General features: G+C 35.6%; 1 protein-coding gene across 7 annotated transcripts in view; it reads left to right on the top strand.

The window, feature by feature from the left end:
• The window catches only part of kug (kugelei), a 56,513-nt gene that overhangs the window by 27,367 nt on the left and 12,125 nt on the right, over nt 1-17,021 (top strand). For 5 of the 7 annotated variants that reach the window (XM_066293507.1, XM_066293505.1, XM_066293504.1 and 2 more), the window contains 14 exons: nt 2,406-2,581; nt 2,807-2,973; nt 3,029-3,176; nt 3,661-3,808; nt 3,868-4,096; nt 10,812-11,129; nt 11,180-11,408; nt 11,464-11,784; nt 13,323-13,537; nt 13,726-13,909; nt 13,966-14,190; nt 14,562-14,585; nt 16,498-16,601; nt 16,657-16,993. In XM_066293507.1, coding sequence (XP_066149604.1) covers nt 2,406-2,581; nt 2,807-2,973; nt 3,029-3,176; nt 3,661-3,808; nt 3,868-4,096; nt 10,812-11,129; nt 11,180-11,408; nt 11,464-11,784; nt 13,323-13,537; nt 13,726-13,909; nt 13,966-14,190; nt 14,562-14,585; nt 16,498-16,601; nt 16,657-16,993 — 2,825 coding nt within the window. The remainder of the gene's footprint in view (nt 1-2,405; nt 2,582-2,806; nt 2,974-3,028; nt 3,177-3,660; nt 3,809-3,867; nt 4,097-10,811; nt 11,130-11,179; nt 11,409-11,463; nt 11,785-13,322; nt 13,538-13,725; nt 13,910-13,965; nt 14,191-14,561; nt 14,586-16,497; nt 16,602-16,656; nt 16,994-17,021) is intronic. The other 2 variants (XM_066293506.1, XM_066293509.1) reach the window with 1 other exon arrangement.

The raw sequence follows: 17,021 nt of genomic DNA, 5'->3' as shown, positions 1-17,021 counted from the left end.
CAAATAGACATATTTATTTTTTATTTAATTTTTGATTTCTGCATTGAATTCTAAGTATATTTTATGGAGTGTGTCCTACTACTAAACTCAACAGTCATCGAAAAATTTATGTCTGAACATGTCAGTAACCAAGACGATGATTTATTTGATGGTTTGTTTGGTTTCTATAGAAAACTTATTTTTATTCATTTAATACACAACATTCCGATAATATTGAAATTTACATGTTTACCAGTTTTAATTTGACTTCAAGAAGGTTTAATTCCAATTAAAAAGTATATTACAATGCAGTTATCCATAATATAAAGAATTGAAATTCGTATGATGATTGGATATGGTGACAGGGCGCGAACACAATAGGAGGTGTGTGTTTTATTTAATAACAAATATCCGGATAGACTAATAAACCAATTGACAGTTAGCAAAATTGAAAGAAAGTTTCGAGGTACTGGTTCGGTGGAAGATAAGCCGAAAGCTGGACGTTCCGCGATCAACGAAGATAAAAAGCTAAATGTTTTACTACCTGTAAAAGAAAATCCACATAATAGTATTCGGCAAGTTAGTCGTGAATACGATATTCCTATTTCATCTTTACATAATATTTTAAAATCAGATAAGTGACATTCGTATGAAATACTTCTTGTATATGATTTAAATGAAGACGATTTAGATCGACGAACACAACTATGGCAAATCCTAATGGATGTGTGCCATAATTTCCACCGCAATATTGAAAATATTACAATATAAGATGAATCAATTTTTACATTAACCGGCAAAGTTAATAGACAAAATTGCCGCTATTAGCCAAAGGATAATTCTCGATGAATGAGAGAATACCATACTCAATATCTTAAAAAAATTAATGTTTGGGCAGGGATTGTAAAAAATCAGATCATTAGGCCCTACTTTTTTAAACAGACTTTGAACGGTCCAAGACACTTGAATTTTTACAACATCTAATTCCCAGTTTAAAAACTTTCTTTCCCAGTCCTAATAACCCAATGACGTATTGTGTGAATTTATGGTTCCAGCAACATAGTGCACTACCGCATTATGCAGCTCAGATTAGACAATATCTCGATTATATAGTACTTCCTAACAGATGGATTGGAAAGCGTGGATCTATTGAATGACCATCAAGATTTTCAGATCTTAATCTTTTAGACTTTTTTTTGTGGGGCCATCTAAAAAATGTTGTGTACAAAACTAGATCTGAAACGATTAATGACTTAAAAACTAAAATCAGAAGAGAATGCGCTAATATTAATTCAAAAACAATAAATGTGGTTCAGCATGAATTTATGCACCGTTTGGAATACTGCCAAGGACAAAAAGGGTTTCAATTTGAACATTTAATTTAGTAAATTCTTATTGTTCCTACTTATTGAATATTATGTTTCGTGAAAATGTATTAATAGTTGCCGTCATCATCATGTTGGTTACTGATACATTCAGCCGTAAATTTCTCGATAACAGTTGAGTTTGAGTATAGGACATGCTACATAAAATATACTTAAAATTCGACGCAGCCTTCAGAAATGAAACAAAAAATAAATAATTATATTTAAAAAAATCAAGTTGGTGGTTGTAATATATTTTTGGATCGCTCTGTATGCACGCATTTATCATAAAAAAAAGTCACAACAAAAAATAGGAATCGACGTGTCCCAGCGTTTTTCCGAACTACAAATACGGGATTTTTAATTGAATTGATTCTATACTTTATGTACACACTGTATATACAGGGTGCAACATGTCATCATGGAGGGGCGATAGTGCTCTGAAAAATTTGAAAAATGTTAATAGACCCATTGGCAAACACGCTCCATTTTCGATATACAGGAAGGCAAAGTTACACATTTTTTCTCATCTGTTGCACTTTTCTAACGTATACTTGGAGTAATTTTTTTTAATTTCGTGCACCTATTGTCGTCAGCGCCCTTTACAATAAAAAGTCAAAATTGTCTATAGTCACGTATAGGGAATATGTTTTTTTCGGGTCACGTACTATTTTATGCTTTATATTTTTTTTAGTCCATCCTGTACGAGTTCTGATGCCAAACTCAAATTCCTTGTTCAATTCTTTAGCTTTCTGGTCTCTTGCAAATTAAGAAAGTTCGGTTCAAATGTTTCAGTCTGCAATCTCGGATGCCACGAAGGAATTTCAGCCAATTTGTTAGTTTTGTTTTGATTTTTAACGTTTTGCGTTTGGAAAATTTTACTCAAGACATATTTGATGATAACGCAAAATATGAGAAAAACTGTTAAACTTTGCAACCCCGTATATCGAAAATAGTGCGCGATACTGTATTGCACCCTGCATTCGTATTTATGCTCAGTCCAATTTTTAAAAATGTTAAATTAAAAATATATTTTATTTGGCCTTTCTCGTACGTTTTCAGGCCGGAGTTTAGCGAAAACGTGTATAAAAAAGAAATCTCAGAAGCTGTACCAGTTGATACGGAAGTTATTACGCTTCAGGCCACGGATCGAGACGAAAAGGATAAATTGATTTTCAGCTTTTATTCCGCCGAAAACGTTCTCTCCCTTAAAAGTTTCAAGCTCGATTCAATTACGGGTGAGTATAATCGGGGGGTAGGTACTTTTTGTTTTCGGTAGTCGATAATAGGTAGTTCTGGAGCACGGTTCCACTATGTTTAATGGGATTTAAGAATGAAGTTTAACGGAGGATCGAGGACCAGAATAAAACTTTTATTGAATTTTACTTGATTCTTTGTTTACTTAAATTTATCGATTTGAAACAGCGCGAGTCGTTGTTGATTGTATGCATATTTCCCGGTAGGTATAATCACCGTTGGAAGTCCCTTAGATCGGGAAACCCTAAGCGAGCACATTATTACGGTTATGGCTCGAGATGCTGGAACCCCCGCCAAAAAGAACCTGGCCAGGGTGCACGTGACCGTTCACGATCATAACGATCATGCTCCCCATTTCGCTGACAAGATTTTGGTAATATTTGGGCATGATTAATTTTATTGCAATTGCAAAACGCGCTTGTTTTTAGGTGGGGAAAGTGTACGAGACCGCATCGGTGGGGAGCGTGGTTTTGAGGGCTTTGGCTCTTGATCACGATAAGGGAGAGAATGCTCGGATCACTTATTCAATTATCTCTGGAAACCTGGGAAATATGTTCAGCATAGATCCGGATCTTGGTAAGCTCTTTTTCTAGCAAGTGAGGAATTTGAATGGCTTTCCCTTGACTGAAACTTTTTTTCCTCGCAGTCGGTAAAATCGTAATGACTCGTTTTACGGGGATTTAGAGCGCCCCGTGTGCCACGTTAGGGCCTAGTTCTTAATGGAGAAACAGATGTCTCATGGGAACGTTATACAGCTGTAGTTATACGGCCGTGGATCCTGATTTATTCATGGTCATGATGCGCTTCCTTTGAAAATACTGCGCTTTACACTAATCGCTCTATCGTTTCGAATCCTTTAAAAATTGAATATTTTGGACAAATTTTAGGTCCCTATTGACGCGATTTTAATGTGTTGACTACCTAACGAATGACATTACTCCATTTAAAAAACAATGAATAATCTTTTTATGTGTGTCTGCTGGTGACCAGTTTGAGTCTTGGGCGGCATCAAACTTGCAACATTTTTATTTTCAAATGATATAATAACAAATATTTTCAGGTACGATTAGCGTAGCCCGTGAGCTCGATCTTGCAACCGCCTCTGAATACACGTTGCATATTCGAGCAACAGACCACGGACGCAATCCATTGTGGTCGACTGTGCCCGCCCATATATCATTGACCATGGCAGATAATGCCCCTCCCAAGTAACTAAAATCAATCCTGTGAATTTATCTTTGTTTAAAGTTTAACAACTTCATTGCAGGTTCGCTAGTAAAGAAATCGCAGCGGAGATCTACGAGGACCAACCCCTGGGCAGCTATGTGGCGCACATAAACGTGAGAAGTACCTCATCTCTGCAGTTCGAAATTTTAGGGGGAAACACCGAGGACAACTTCCTAATCAGCCCCAGTACGGGGGTGATCACCACCCAGAAATATTTGGATTACGAGGCACACAAGTTTTTCAATTTGTCGGTGATGGCTATTAATATGGTAAGTGTGAAGTTCAGAGATGTGCATTATTCGAATGAATTTTACTCGGTTCTGTGAATAACGAATAAAAAATTATTCATCATTTATTTGTGATGAATGAAAAATGATTATATGTACTTTTCATTCATGAATAATCCTTGAAAAAGAAATTTTTGTTCTATTAACAATTATTAACGACAAACTATTTACAATACTAACAACTTTGGAAACCTGAATCTTCTTGATAACAAATCTAAAATATGTCAAAAAATGTCGGAAATTTTAATAAAATTTAAAATTTAAAAATGAATCAAAAACCTGAAATCTGTTCACTAGCTTGTTTGAAACAAGTTCCATACAAAAGAAAATTAAACGGAGTGTCGTAAACTATTTCAATATACTTAACCAAACTCAACTTGAAAAGATGAAATTGATGTTTGCTTTTAAAACAACTTTTCTTTTAAATGTTACATCCGATAAACGATTTGCCCTAGGTGTGTTGACTGTTGTTGCGTGAGAAAATAAACGTTCTACGGCAGCATATGATGGTAGAAAAGTGTTATACTGAATAAAAATTGACCTAACGGCCAGATAATTATCTAAAATCATTAAAGTTTAAGATGGATTTTTCAGAAAATTTAAAATTTCAATTTCGGCATCGAAATTACAGTTGATAATTTCCTTTGATGTGGAAACTCTTGAATGAAATATTTAAAATTAATTTTCTTCTTCAACTTCAGTAAGCATGTCGCTTGTTGATAATAAACATGATGCATGGGCAACAATTGCTTTGAAGGCATTTAAAATGTATTTTTGACTATTTCATCGATACAAGTGAACAATTTTTTTAATTATTTTGGATGACTTACAGCCGCTACTTCTGCATCAATTGCCTTCGCAGTAGTAAAAAGAAAATAGTTTTGGAAACTATTCGAAATGTTCTTCAATAGACTGTTTGCTATTGGCTTGCATTAATCATATCCTCGGCTATTCAAGTCTTCCATTATTGGTTTAACGGCAACCAACGTAGGTACTTTTATACCATAGTGACAGTTTTTCACCTTGTAGTACATCTAGAGCTTTAGCCAAAGGCTTCATAATGAAAATGAACTCTTCTAAATATTTGAACTTTGTATCAATGAGCTTATGAGTTATATTTAAAACACAAAACACCTCAGCGTTTTTGTTCTTTAATTTCAAAATATCTTCTAAAATAATTGAATAGGGAATTTCAAAGGGTTTCCAGTGGACATGATGGAGCAAAGTTGAAAATCAGTTCCAGCAATTCTGATGATTTTTACGCATTAATGCTTTCCACATGATATTGCATGTAGCTAAAACTCTACTGTTAATGTGTCTTAGATTTTCGAAATTTTTTTTATTGTTGCATTTATATCAGTGGCACACAAATTTAATGTATGAGCGCTACATCTAAGATATGTTGTCGACGTAGGAAATCTTCGTTTACTTCAGCAAAATCCAGTATCAAACATTCTTCCATTTCTTTTTCGTAAACATTAACGGTTTCATTTTCTTCATCACATTTCATAATGTTGACATCTTCAATTCCAAAGTCTTTAAATGCTTTGCAAAAGTTGCCCGCATTGTTCATATCAGAAGCAGTTATAGTTTTATGTTTCAATTTGTAATCACTATGAATACAGGGTGTCCCAAAAATAAGTGCCATAATTTGAATCAATTATAGAACTCGTAAAAAGCAACATTTTTTTCAAGTACATTGTTGCGTAAGAGGTGTTGTTTTCCAGTTCAGTTCGTTAAAAGATTTATTACAATTCCGTTACCCGCCTATAACATCTAAAATTTTTTATCCCATTTCGGATCCTTCGCATAGATATCTATGAAATTTTTTACCTGCATTCTGACATGCATGTTTTTTGTGAATAATCAATAAACGCGCACAGCTAAGTAGGAAGAATTATTGGGGGCTTTACGTTATTTACTGTTAAAGTAATTAAAATTTTTGACTTACCTACAAAAGAGGTTACATTAAGTGTTCAAAAAGTCTTCCATTATTGTTGGAAATTATGAGTATATTTAGTGGAACTTGGGATTAACAAAACAAGAATGCACCAATCGACTTTACTGATAAACGGCAGAAGCACTACTGCAGTACGAGCATCGGGAAAGATTATAAGAAACATTTTCCTTTTTATATACACGTAAATCAGCTTGGTGCGTACACAATATGAGTCAACCCATGCCGAAATTATTATTATTTATCTATTACTATTTTGATTCTAGTTTTGTACATTGATTTGTAATTTAACAAATCCAACAATTATTCTCAAAGTATAATTGTATTCGGCGTTGAAAATTTTCTTCTACCCTCAGTAACGTTTTCCTATCATTTCGAGTCATTCTGGGAAAATTTTTAATGCGCCCTCGTAGTTCCTCAATTGTATCAACTGGAGTAAAATTCACTATGTGTTTCATATGGCTCCATAAATAAAAATCGCAAAGAGTTAAATCTAGAGATCGAGCAGACCATGCAACAGAACTATTTCAACCAATCCGCCTACTGGGAAAGTGCTCATTTAACCATTCTCGTACGATTCGGGCATTATGGCAAGGAGCACCATCATGAAAATACCACATATTTCCACGAATTTCCAGCAAAACATCTTCCAATAAATGATTATGCTCGTTATTTAAAAACTGTAAATAACTTCTACCATTTAATTGATCTGGTAAAAAAGTAAGGGCCGATGAGCCGACTGTTTATTATTTCAGCCTATACATTTATTGAAAATTTCCTTTGAAAATTGCGAGGCCTTATAGCATGGGGATTCTCATCTGTCCAAATGTGAGTGTTGTGCATATTAAATACTCCTGCCCTGGTAAATCCCGCTTCATTACATTCAACATTGAACTTTATGCACATGGTATGAGTATAATTGTTATTATTTGAAAGTCCTCCAAACTGACCTTTTTGAAACATTGTGCTCTATTGCCAGTCTACGAGTGCTACTCCCAGAATTAATTCCAAAAATTTCTAAAATTTCATTTTCAACATTTGCAAAACAATTAGGTCGTTGTTTGCCGCGATCTTGATACGCATCTGCAAAAGTTCCACTATTTCGAAGTCCTTGAATAACACGAACAAACGTGCGCCCATTGGGTGTAGGACGATCTGGAAAACGACGTTTATAAATTCTACGAGCCCAATTAGAATTTCCACGGGCTTCCCCATATGCTGACACCATATCAGTGTATTCATTATTTGTAAAAAGTGATATTTCACACGAAGATTTCTTAATACTATCAATCGTAAACAATACAAGACTTGCGGTGCATCGAGCTTGACTCCCGGTTAGTAAAAAAACTTTACGATAAAAAACATCAACAAAATATTCTGGGTGTATTTGGATTTTTTTAACCCATAAGTGGTGCCATAGAACGGTTTTAATAGGTAAAATTACTGGAAGTAAATGTGACTTAAAAAAAATTATTTGACACAAGTTGTTACTATTAATGAATTCTGTTTTTCAAATTAATTTCTGGGACACCCTGTATATGTAAACATTTCTGTAATTCTTCTTGCCGTATGACTACCTTTGATACGTCTACGTGCTAATGTCACTGACACTCTTTCTAGAGATTTTGGATCAATTCAATGCAAAGTTTCTCCAAAAAAACTTCGTCGTCTACCGGACCATGTGTCTGCGGTAGTGTACACATAGTCAATGTTTAACAATAGGTTTTTTATTTTAGATGTAGTATGCCTCCATAACTCCTCCAGTTTTCGACTTAAACTTTTTCGGCTTATAACGCGACGTCCTAATGTTGACATTGCCAAATATTTGAAAATATCTTAGAAATAAATATCATTTACAACGCTAAATTGGACCACAGTGTAGATAACATATTTCATCAAAACTTTTTCAAAATCAATTTGAGCGAAATCACTTGTAGCACTAACGCTTACCAAATTTTTTTCAACATTTTTTTGGCAATTTAGAACGTTTTACATGCTGTTTGTATTGTTTGTAGGCATTATAAACGTCACTGCCATGAACTCTTTTGAGATGTAAAATAAAATTTAATGACGATTTTGTTCCCGATATTAGAGTATTTTTTGCTAAACATTTTACATATTGGGCTATTATTTTTGTGGAAGTAGATTTCTCTTTAACAGTTTGGAAAAAGTTCCATTCAGAACTGAAATAGTTACAGTACGCTTAGATGCCGAGGGTTGACTTTTTACTTCTCCACCGGACAAATTGATACTTTCATCATCGACATCAGTTTCTATATATACATTACTTAAAATGCTTACTGCGGACATAGACATAGATTTATTGAAATCCTTTTTTGTTTGGTTTTCCCCTGGTTTAAACTTTAAAAAATGCAATAAACAAATAGTAAAATAAGAATAAGTACAACTCGCCAACAAATTAAAACAAAAAATGAATAATTTGATTAGGTGCTTACGAAAATTTTTGTAAAAATTTTAAATACCATGAACTCATGAACAGAAGGCCGTACTGAAGTTCTTGTTACTAGATATTCTGTTTTTAGAGCATTTTTTGCAAAGTTTTTTTTTTGTTGTAGAATAATATAAAGTATATAAGTACCTAATTAGTCTAATTACTAAAATTATTATTCATAAAATAATTCAAAAAAATTAATCACGATGAATACGTTATCCTTGAATAAATAATTTATGACTAAAAAGAACAAATAATCATTCATCAGTCACATTGAGGGAATAAAGAATAATTATTTGTGCTTTTCATTCATGAATAATTTCTATGAATTGTTGATAATTCACGATTATTATTAGAATAAAATATGCCCATTTCTGGTGAAAATTTGCTCCGAAGTCAACGTTGGATGTCACTTCTTTGTGGGTGCAGTTTTAATGGAACTTGTTTCGTTAAAGCTGCATCCACATACACCTTTCCTGTATGGCGTGGAGCGACACGGAGGGCGAAAGGTTGCTCGTAGACGATTCGACGATGAATCCCGTTTAAAGAGTAAACTTTGCGCGTTCTATGGCCCTCTTCTGAGGTTGGTCGGGCTATAGGAGCCGGAACAATGGCGTGCCGAAGTCTGTCAGGTTAAGTTACTTAATGGCGTCTTTAGCGTGGCGAAATTTAGAACAAAGGTAAACGTTGGTGACGTGGGTTTCTTATGTCTTTGGGTGGTGTCCAATTTAGTGCAAGTAAAAATTCCAAAGTTTCCTTTTTACAAGTACAGGATCCGCAAATCTAATCCTTACCCCAAAATATGCACCGAGACCCGCCACTCACGCAGCACCAAAATTGTTCTAACTACCTTTGTCGTAGACCAAACTAAGCGGTATAAATCCGGGTTGAAAATTTCGACGTGAAAATCGATCTAATGTTAAGCGCGTTTTCGTTCGTCGTGGGGCACGAGAGGTCCAAAAAAATTCGCTTCCCTCGTTTATCGCAGAGCTCGGAGAAAAGGAAAAAGGAGGAGATTCCGTGTCCTATTAGGAGATCGTATAATTCTCATATTGGGCGAGTGATTTAACATTTAACATTTCACTTTTGACGGCCGTTGGTAGTCGTTTCACTCTATACCTCCGGAGCGCAATGAGTTAAACATTTAAAAAAGTCTAAGGTGCTTCACATACGTGAATCTGCCAAAAAAGGAACTGTTGAACTAAATTTGTTTTTAATTGTGGCTACTCTTTCAATTTCTCTGCAAAGTCTGATTCAGCTCATAATTTCTGAATTCCCCGTCGAAGCAAGAAATTTCCGAAGAGGCTCTACGAAATTTACAAGGTTTTTTGCATATGTGAAATAAATATCTGCGTTTGCTCTGAAAAGTTAATTAGGAGCCCGAATTCTCATTGAAAAACCGATGCTAATTCGCTCGGCACTTTCGCACGTCTATACGTCCCTTTCGATGAAGTGTTGTTTTTGAAATTTGTTCACGTCCATCCGCAAATATTCAACTTTAACCGCTGGGCTTGCTAAAATCCGACGTGAAACCGGGAATAACTGGACAATGAACGGAGATTAGGAATCTTGCCAAGGATTTTCACATTTTCATTGACGGTTTTTCCGGCAAGTCGCGTGCGCTTTTTCCCAATGTTTCGAGCCATTAAAAGTTCTGTGTTGGGACGCATTCGTTTATATGTATAGCTAGCTTATAAGCCCTTTAAAACTACTAGAAAACCAAGCAGCGTCTTTGCCCCGTAACACGATATCTGTTTCTCAACGTGGAAGTGCGACCTTTGAAATTCGTTACTTTTTAACTTTTGTTTATTTTTTGTTAAACATTCTTTGTCTTGCTTTGCTATTTTTCAATGTTTTGCAGCAAGTTGGAATGTTTTCAATTTCTTCTATTTAGATGTTTTTAGATAGGTAGGAATGCGACCAGCATTTTAGTTGTAGCGTATTAAGTCACTGAAAATTAAGATATTAAAAATCAGCAAGAGATCATGCAGTATGCCCTTTGTGTTAGACAAACTTGTCTTGGTTGCCTGGCACCTCTGAACGGAAAAAGGATTTATTAAATAAAATTAAATGGCTAATAACTGTAAAATTTGAATGCTTATTGCAATACAAAACTGAATAATCGATGAAGTATTTAGTCAAAAATATTCATAGTTTTCTGCTATGAATAAATTTAAGTATACGTGATCTATATGAAAAGTACACATTGGATTCGGATCCTTCACGATCTTTAAAGTTTAACTTTCAGAACTTGTTACTTTAATCAAGTTTATTATCGCATATTTCAGGCTTCTGTATCAGCGACCTGCAACGTACTCGTGCATATCTTGGACAAGAACGACAATCCTCCAGAATTCCTTCAGTTCTGGTACCACGGAGTGGTCAGCGAAGCATCACCAGTCGCATCGCTGGTGTTGACCAACACCAGCGAGCCATTGGTCATCAAAGCTTTCGATGCAGATAGCGAGCGAAACGCACAGCTTCATTTTGACATCTTGGAGACTTTACCAAGGAGATATTTTCAAATCGACTCGACTACCGGCGCTATCAGGACGAAACAACTACTGGATTATGAGAGTATTCAGATATTTAGTTTTCACGTTCAGGTACGATGGTCTGTGACGAGTCGACCGTGACATTTTCACGTTAATTACAGGTTTCTGATCTGGGAAAACCAAAACTTTTCTCCGATGCAACTGCGAAGGTTGATATACGTATTACCGACGTAAATGACTGTCCTCCAGTGTTCTCCAGTCCAGTTTATAACGTGACTCTTTTGCTTCCCTCATACAAAGACATTGCAGTCATTCAGGTCAACGCTTCCGATCCAGACACCATAGGGAGTGATTCATTGAAGTACGACATCATCGAGGGAAACGCCTTAGGTCCGCTGTTCAGCCATATAGTCTTTCACTATCTTATGTTGCCGATTCACTTTAGGTGCCTTTGATATAGACCCCTATGATGGAACAATCAAATTGCTGAATCCTGATCATTTGGAATCACTTACGTCGTATAAACTCCATGTAAGGGTGTCAGATGGGAAGTTTTCAAGCGTTTCCAAGGTTTACGTAAGGGTGGACGAGTCTGATAATAGCGGACTGGTGTTTCAACGACCTTTTTACGAGGGAAACGTAGTTGAAAATTCCACAAAAATTACCACTGTGTGCGTGGTTAACGTGCTGGGGAGCGTCTTGAACGAAAATATCGAGTTTAAGATTTTGAATCCCATAAATATGTTCGCAATTGGGCCCACATCCGGTAAGTATCTACACTATTGATCATAATTTGTGAAACTTTTAAAATTTATATATATATTTGTTTAAATCTAAGGGACAAATGCGCTACCAATCGACTATTATTTAATGAATTTTCCATCATGATTCGAAGTAAAATGTAAAGGGGTGACATTAAAATTAGAGTGATAAATTTTTATAAGGATGGTCTAAGGCAAGTCGAAATAGCCAGAAATTTACAACTTCATAAATCGGCAGTATCGAGAATCATTAGAGAATTTACTCGTAATGATAGTGTAATACCATTAAAAAACACTGATAAACCAAGAAAGTCCTTCAAGCAATTAGACCAAAAGATTTTAAATATTACGAAAAGAAGTTCTTTCCTCTCTTCAACGCAAATCCTAGGCGAAATTGACCAACCAGGACCATATAACCTTTCAAGTCCAACAATAAAACAAAGATTTTGTAAAATTAGCTTAAATAGTTATAGACCTCACAAAAAGCCTTTGCTTAAACCACATTCACTAGACACCAAATGATTGGAAAAAGGTCGTAATTAGTGACGAGTTTAAGTGTAAATTATTTAGAAAGAATGGTGTGGTTCATGTTAGACGACCTAAAGACCAGAGATTGGATCCAAAATACATACACTTGTCCCACTGTGAAACATGGTGGAGGATCTGTGATTGTCTGAGGGTGCTCGTTTTTTGGTAATAGTCCTCTACACATAATTGAGGGAAGGATGGACAAGTTTACATATAGAGACATTTTGATAAATGTTTTAGAATCCTATAGAGATAAGGTCATGCCTCTTAAATTCACCTTTCAACAAGATAACTATCCAAAGCATGCTTCCAAATTAGTAAAAGAGAGGTTAGAACGGCAAAAAATACTCTTTATGAAATGACCGTCCCAAAGTCCTGATCTCAATCCAATTGAGAACTTATGGGAAATCTTGCATCAGAAAATTCGAGACCAAAAAGGTAAAAATGCCACGGAGCTATTTGAATTAATATCAAAAGCTTGGTCAGAAATGAATCCAGTTATAATTGAGAAAATAAGTAATTCTATGCCAAATAGAATGGCAGATGTAGTGAGGGCGTACAGATATTACACTAAATATTAAAAATATGTTTTAATTTTTCATTCTTATAGTTAACTATGCCCCTTATTGGTTTCGTTAAGTCAGATTTATTGGAAATTACGGTTATCATTCCTTAGTAAACGTAAAATCTTTTCTCTAAAATCACAATAACGAAAATTAACAGAAATTAAAAATATGCATTAATTTTGTGATGCAGTGTATTTAAGCAAAATAATTTAGTTGCAATAATTTTGACCAACATAGAAATACACATTTTTTATACCAACGAATATAAGAAGAGATAATACATTCCTTTTCACTGCTAACTAAAGGCAGTTCAATAAAGGATGTATGTACAAGGTGGCGCATTTGTCCCTTCGATTTAAAAATATAAATCAATTTTAAATGTTGTAATAATTATGGCCAATACTCTACATATTACGTCTTACGTTTTATTTTGGAATAAATAAATCAAGGTGTGGTTCGTACTACTGGAGCGAAATTCGACCGTGAAGAACAAGACAAGTATCAGCTAATCGTGGAGGCAAGGAGCAGTGTTCCTTATAGAGAAAGGCCGCGGGTGGCCAATGTAATTATCAACGTAACGGTGCTCGACATCAACGATAACTGTCCAATGTTCGTTAACTTGCCCTATTATGCAGTCGTCTCGGTAGATGATGTAAAAGGATCGGTAAGGATTTCATTCCGTTTTTTCTGCTCACATAACATAAGATTGTGGCCGTTTGATGCTCCTGATTTGTCCACTATTGCTTTCTGTGTTTGTCACGTTTTGGCGTATTTTAAATAAGGAAACCTTTAGTTTTAAATCACGTAATTGCTGCCTGGTCGTTACTACGTTAAATGCGTAATGGTTTTAAGGTAATAACCAAGGTGCACGCCATAGACCTGGACAGTTCAGATAACGGAGAAGTGCGGTATGAGCTGATCAGGGGCCATGGTGAACTTTTTAAAGTTCAAAGAGAATCCGGAGATGTTGAAATTAAGCAAACTCTAGAGGGTCACAATAAAGAGTACGAGCTCCTAATAGCCGCGTACGACAAAGGTGTGCAGGAATTTTGCATAAATACCTGACTGTAAAACTAGGATTTGGCTTTGCAGGAATTACCCCGTGTCGGACGGATGTCACTGTGCACATAAAAGTCATAGACCGATCTATGCCGGTATTCAAAAAACAATTTTATTCGGAAACGATACCCGAAAATGTGGAGCTGCACTCGCCATTGTCCGTCGCCATTGAGGCCGAATCGCCCCTGTCTAGGAAGCTAATTTACAGCATTGAACGAGGCAATGATCTGGAGGAATTCGCGTTGGATTTCAACACTGGTAAGTATTTTGCATCGCAACAAAATCTAAATATCTTTCCAAATAAAAAAAAAAACAAAGTCAAATATGTAACTTGAGAATGATTTAACCCTGTTGGTGATGGTTTAGCTTGATATTAAATAGGTTAATGCCGAGGGTTGGTGAAGATTATTCTACAAATTCATTCAAACGTATGTAAATGTGGCAATGTCGAACATAGTCGTCAAAAACAACTGACACCGTAAACTAAAATTGTCGCGGTTACGTTCCAAAATTGCAAATTATAGATTCGTCGGATTTGGATATGATATGCTCGCTAATGTAAAAGAACATTACCTTAAAATCCCCTATAATATTCCCTTAAAACTAATAAAATCCCTTATTTTTCACAGCTCCAGACAGTAACAATGGGCCTTGTGAGTATAATCCTTGAATATAATATAAAAACTACGCTTTTTTTGCTTTTACATTCGCAGATCTTGATAGCAATCACAATCATGGTTATATAAGGTGTTATAAATTCAGGGGCCACTATGCGAATCTCGGAAACAATAAGAGGTCGAAGCTCATAATGCTCGTAAAACGGTAGTGGTCAATAGATGTTTTAGTTAATAATGTTGATTTTGCTTAGATATTGTGATACTTATTCATTCGTTAATATAAACTAACGATATCGGTAGGGTCTTGAAAGGTAAAAATATCGCATTTAAAGTCGATTCGCTATTAATTGCCACTGTGCAAAAGCGGTTGCCGAAAGTTATCGGTTATTACTTGAAGCGTATAATGAACATTCTCTATCCTAAAAAAATTGCAGACGATGGTTTTACCGTTTTAAAAGTGGTGATTTTGATATAAAAAACAAGGAACAACCAGGACAGCTTAAGAAATTTGAAGATGGAAATTTGCAAAAATTATTGAATGAAGACCCCATTCAAACGTTGAAACAATTAGTTAGAAGTTCTAATGACGCCTAATCCACCATTTTCGAACGTCCACATGTTTTAGGAAAAATTCAGAAAGAACGAAAATGGGTGCCATCTAAATTAAAAGTATGAGACATTGAAAGGCAAAAAAGTATGTGCGAAATTTTGCTTGCCAGGTAGAAACGAAAGGATTTTTTACATAGAATTCTCACAGGTGATGAGAGGTGCATTTATTTTGACAATCCGAAAGGAAAAAAATCATGGGTAGATCCAAGCCAACGATCAATAACACAACCAGTACATAACAATCATGGAAAGAAGGTCTTACTGTATATTTGGTAGGCTAATAGGGGAGTTGTGTTTTACGAATTGCTGAAACCTTGTGAAACCATTACTGGCGATCGATACCGAAAACAATTGATAAAATTAAATCGAACATTGAGGCAAAAAAGGCCAGAATATATCCAAAGATACGATAGAGTTATTTTTCAACAGGACAATGTTTGGCCTCGTGTTGAAAAATCGGCAAAAAATATTTGGAAAACGTTAAATGGGACGTCCTACCCCACCCGCCATATTCCTCGGATTTAGCCCCTTCGAACTATTATTTATTTCGATCAATGCAACACGCACACTTAAAGCAACACTTCCATTCGTACGAAAAAATTTAAATTTGTCTTGATAATTGATCAGCTTCAAAAAGCAAGAAATTATTTCGGCCCGGAAAGTATTCCTTTGACAGAAAGATAAGAAAAAGTCATTGTTAACGATAACCAATATTTTGATTATTAACATAATTGACTTTGTTATAGAAATGAACTTGTAAATTTAGCAAAAAATGAACATTATTAACCGAAACATGTATTATATAGAATATGTGTTAAGACTGAGAGAGTTCTGAGTATTTCCAGTGATTTAATCATTGTTTTTGGTTAACAGCTCAGGAAACACTAAAGAAATGTGGGAAAAAATGCCACCGGCTTTACCAAAATAAATGTTGGTCGACTTTTAGCCATAAATGTAACCAACATTACTTGAAATTGACGAAAAAAAAATACGTTTCTACTTACATCATAGGACCAGTTGGGTCCCTTATAGTTTATGAGATCCCCACAGCGATTCCCCAATTTGAAACACCCTGTATAGAATGCATTTCCTCGCATTAGTAGCATGGTAGTTTTACTTTAGCCGAACTAATCATTCCCACATAACCAAAACTGAGTGCCTAATGTTGAAATGTTTGTACGAATTGCAATGTAATAGGTCACAGAATCTTTTTTCCTGCTAAGTCACATTTTCAAGGCCTACAGCTTTGCTGCGTTTCATTATTGTTATTTGCCTTTTGTGTCTTAGCATATTAAGTAACATGTACCATTATTTTCAAACGACATTGTTGCGATTTTAGGTGTTATTTCCGTGGTCGATGAGCTCGATTACGAGGAAATTCCCCAATACGAGTTGGTCATAAGAGCGACCGACTCGGTGTCTGGTGTTTACGCCGAAGTGCCGGTGGGTGTGTCTCATATTGTTGCCGTCATTATCACATTATGCCCTTCAATTCTAGGTATCAATAGCACTGTCCGACGTCAACGACTGTCCGCCCGAATTTACGCAGGAATCCTACAATATTTCGATATCGGAAGCTGCGCAATTCGGTACTCGAATTCTAAAAGTGATTGCTAGTGACAACGATGCAGGCATTAACAAGAACATTTCTTACTCCATTCAGAAAAGCAAAGACAACAACGCCACCGATTTCTTTTATATCGACGATAAAGAGGGCAATGTTTTCTTGAAGCAGAGTTTGGATCACGAAACGGCCACTCAGCATCATTTCGTGGTGGTCGCCACCGATCAGGGAGTTCCAAGTTTGAGTAATACCGCCCATGTGTGGATTACAGGTTTGTTGTGCCTTTGGCAAAGTACCGA

This window comes from Euwallacea fornicatus, chromosome 19 (assembly GCF_040115645.1).
Source record: "Euwallacea fornicatus isolate EFF26 chromosome 19, ASM4011564v1, whole genome shotgun sequence".
In the NCBI taxonomy this organism is placed as follows: Eukaryota; Metazoa; Arthropoda; class Insecta; order Coleoptera; family Curculionidae; genus Euwallacea; species Euwallacea fornicatus.
The sequence above is the reverse complement of the archived record's forward strand: the minus strand, read 5'-3'. Positions and strand labels throughout refer to the sequence as shown.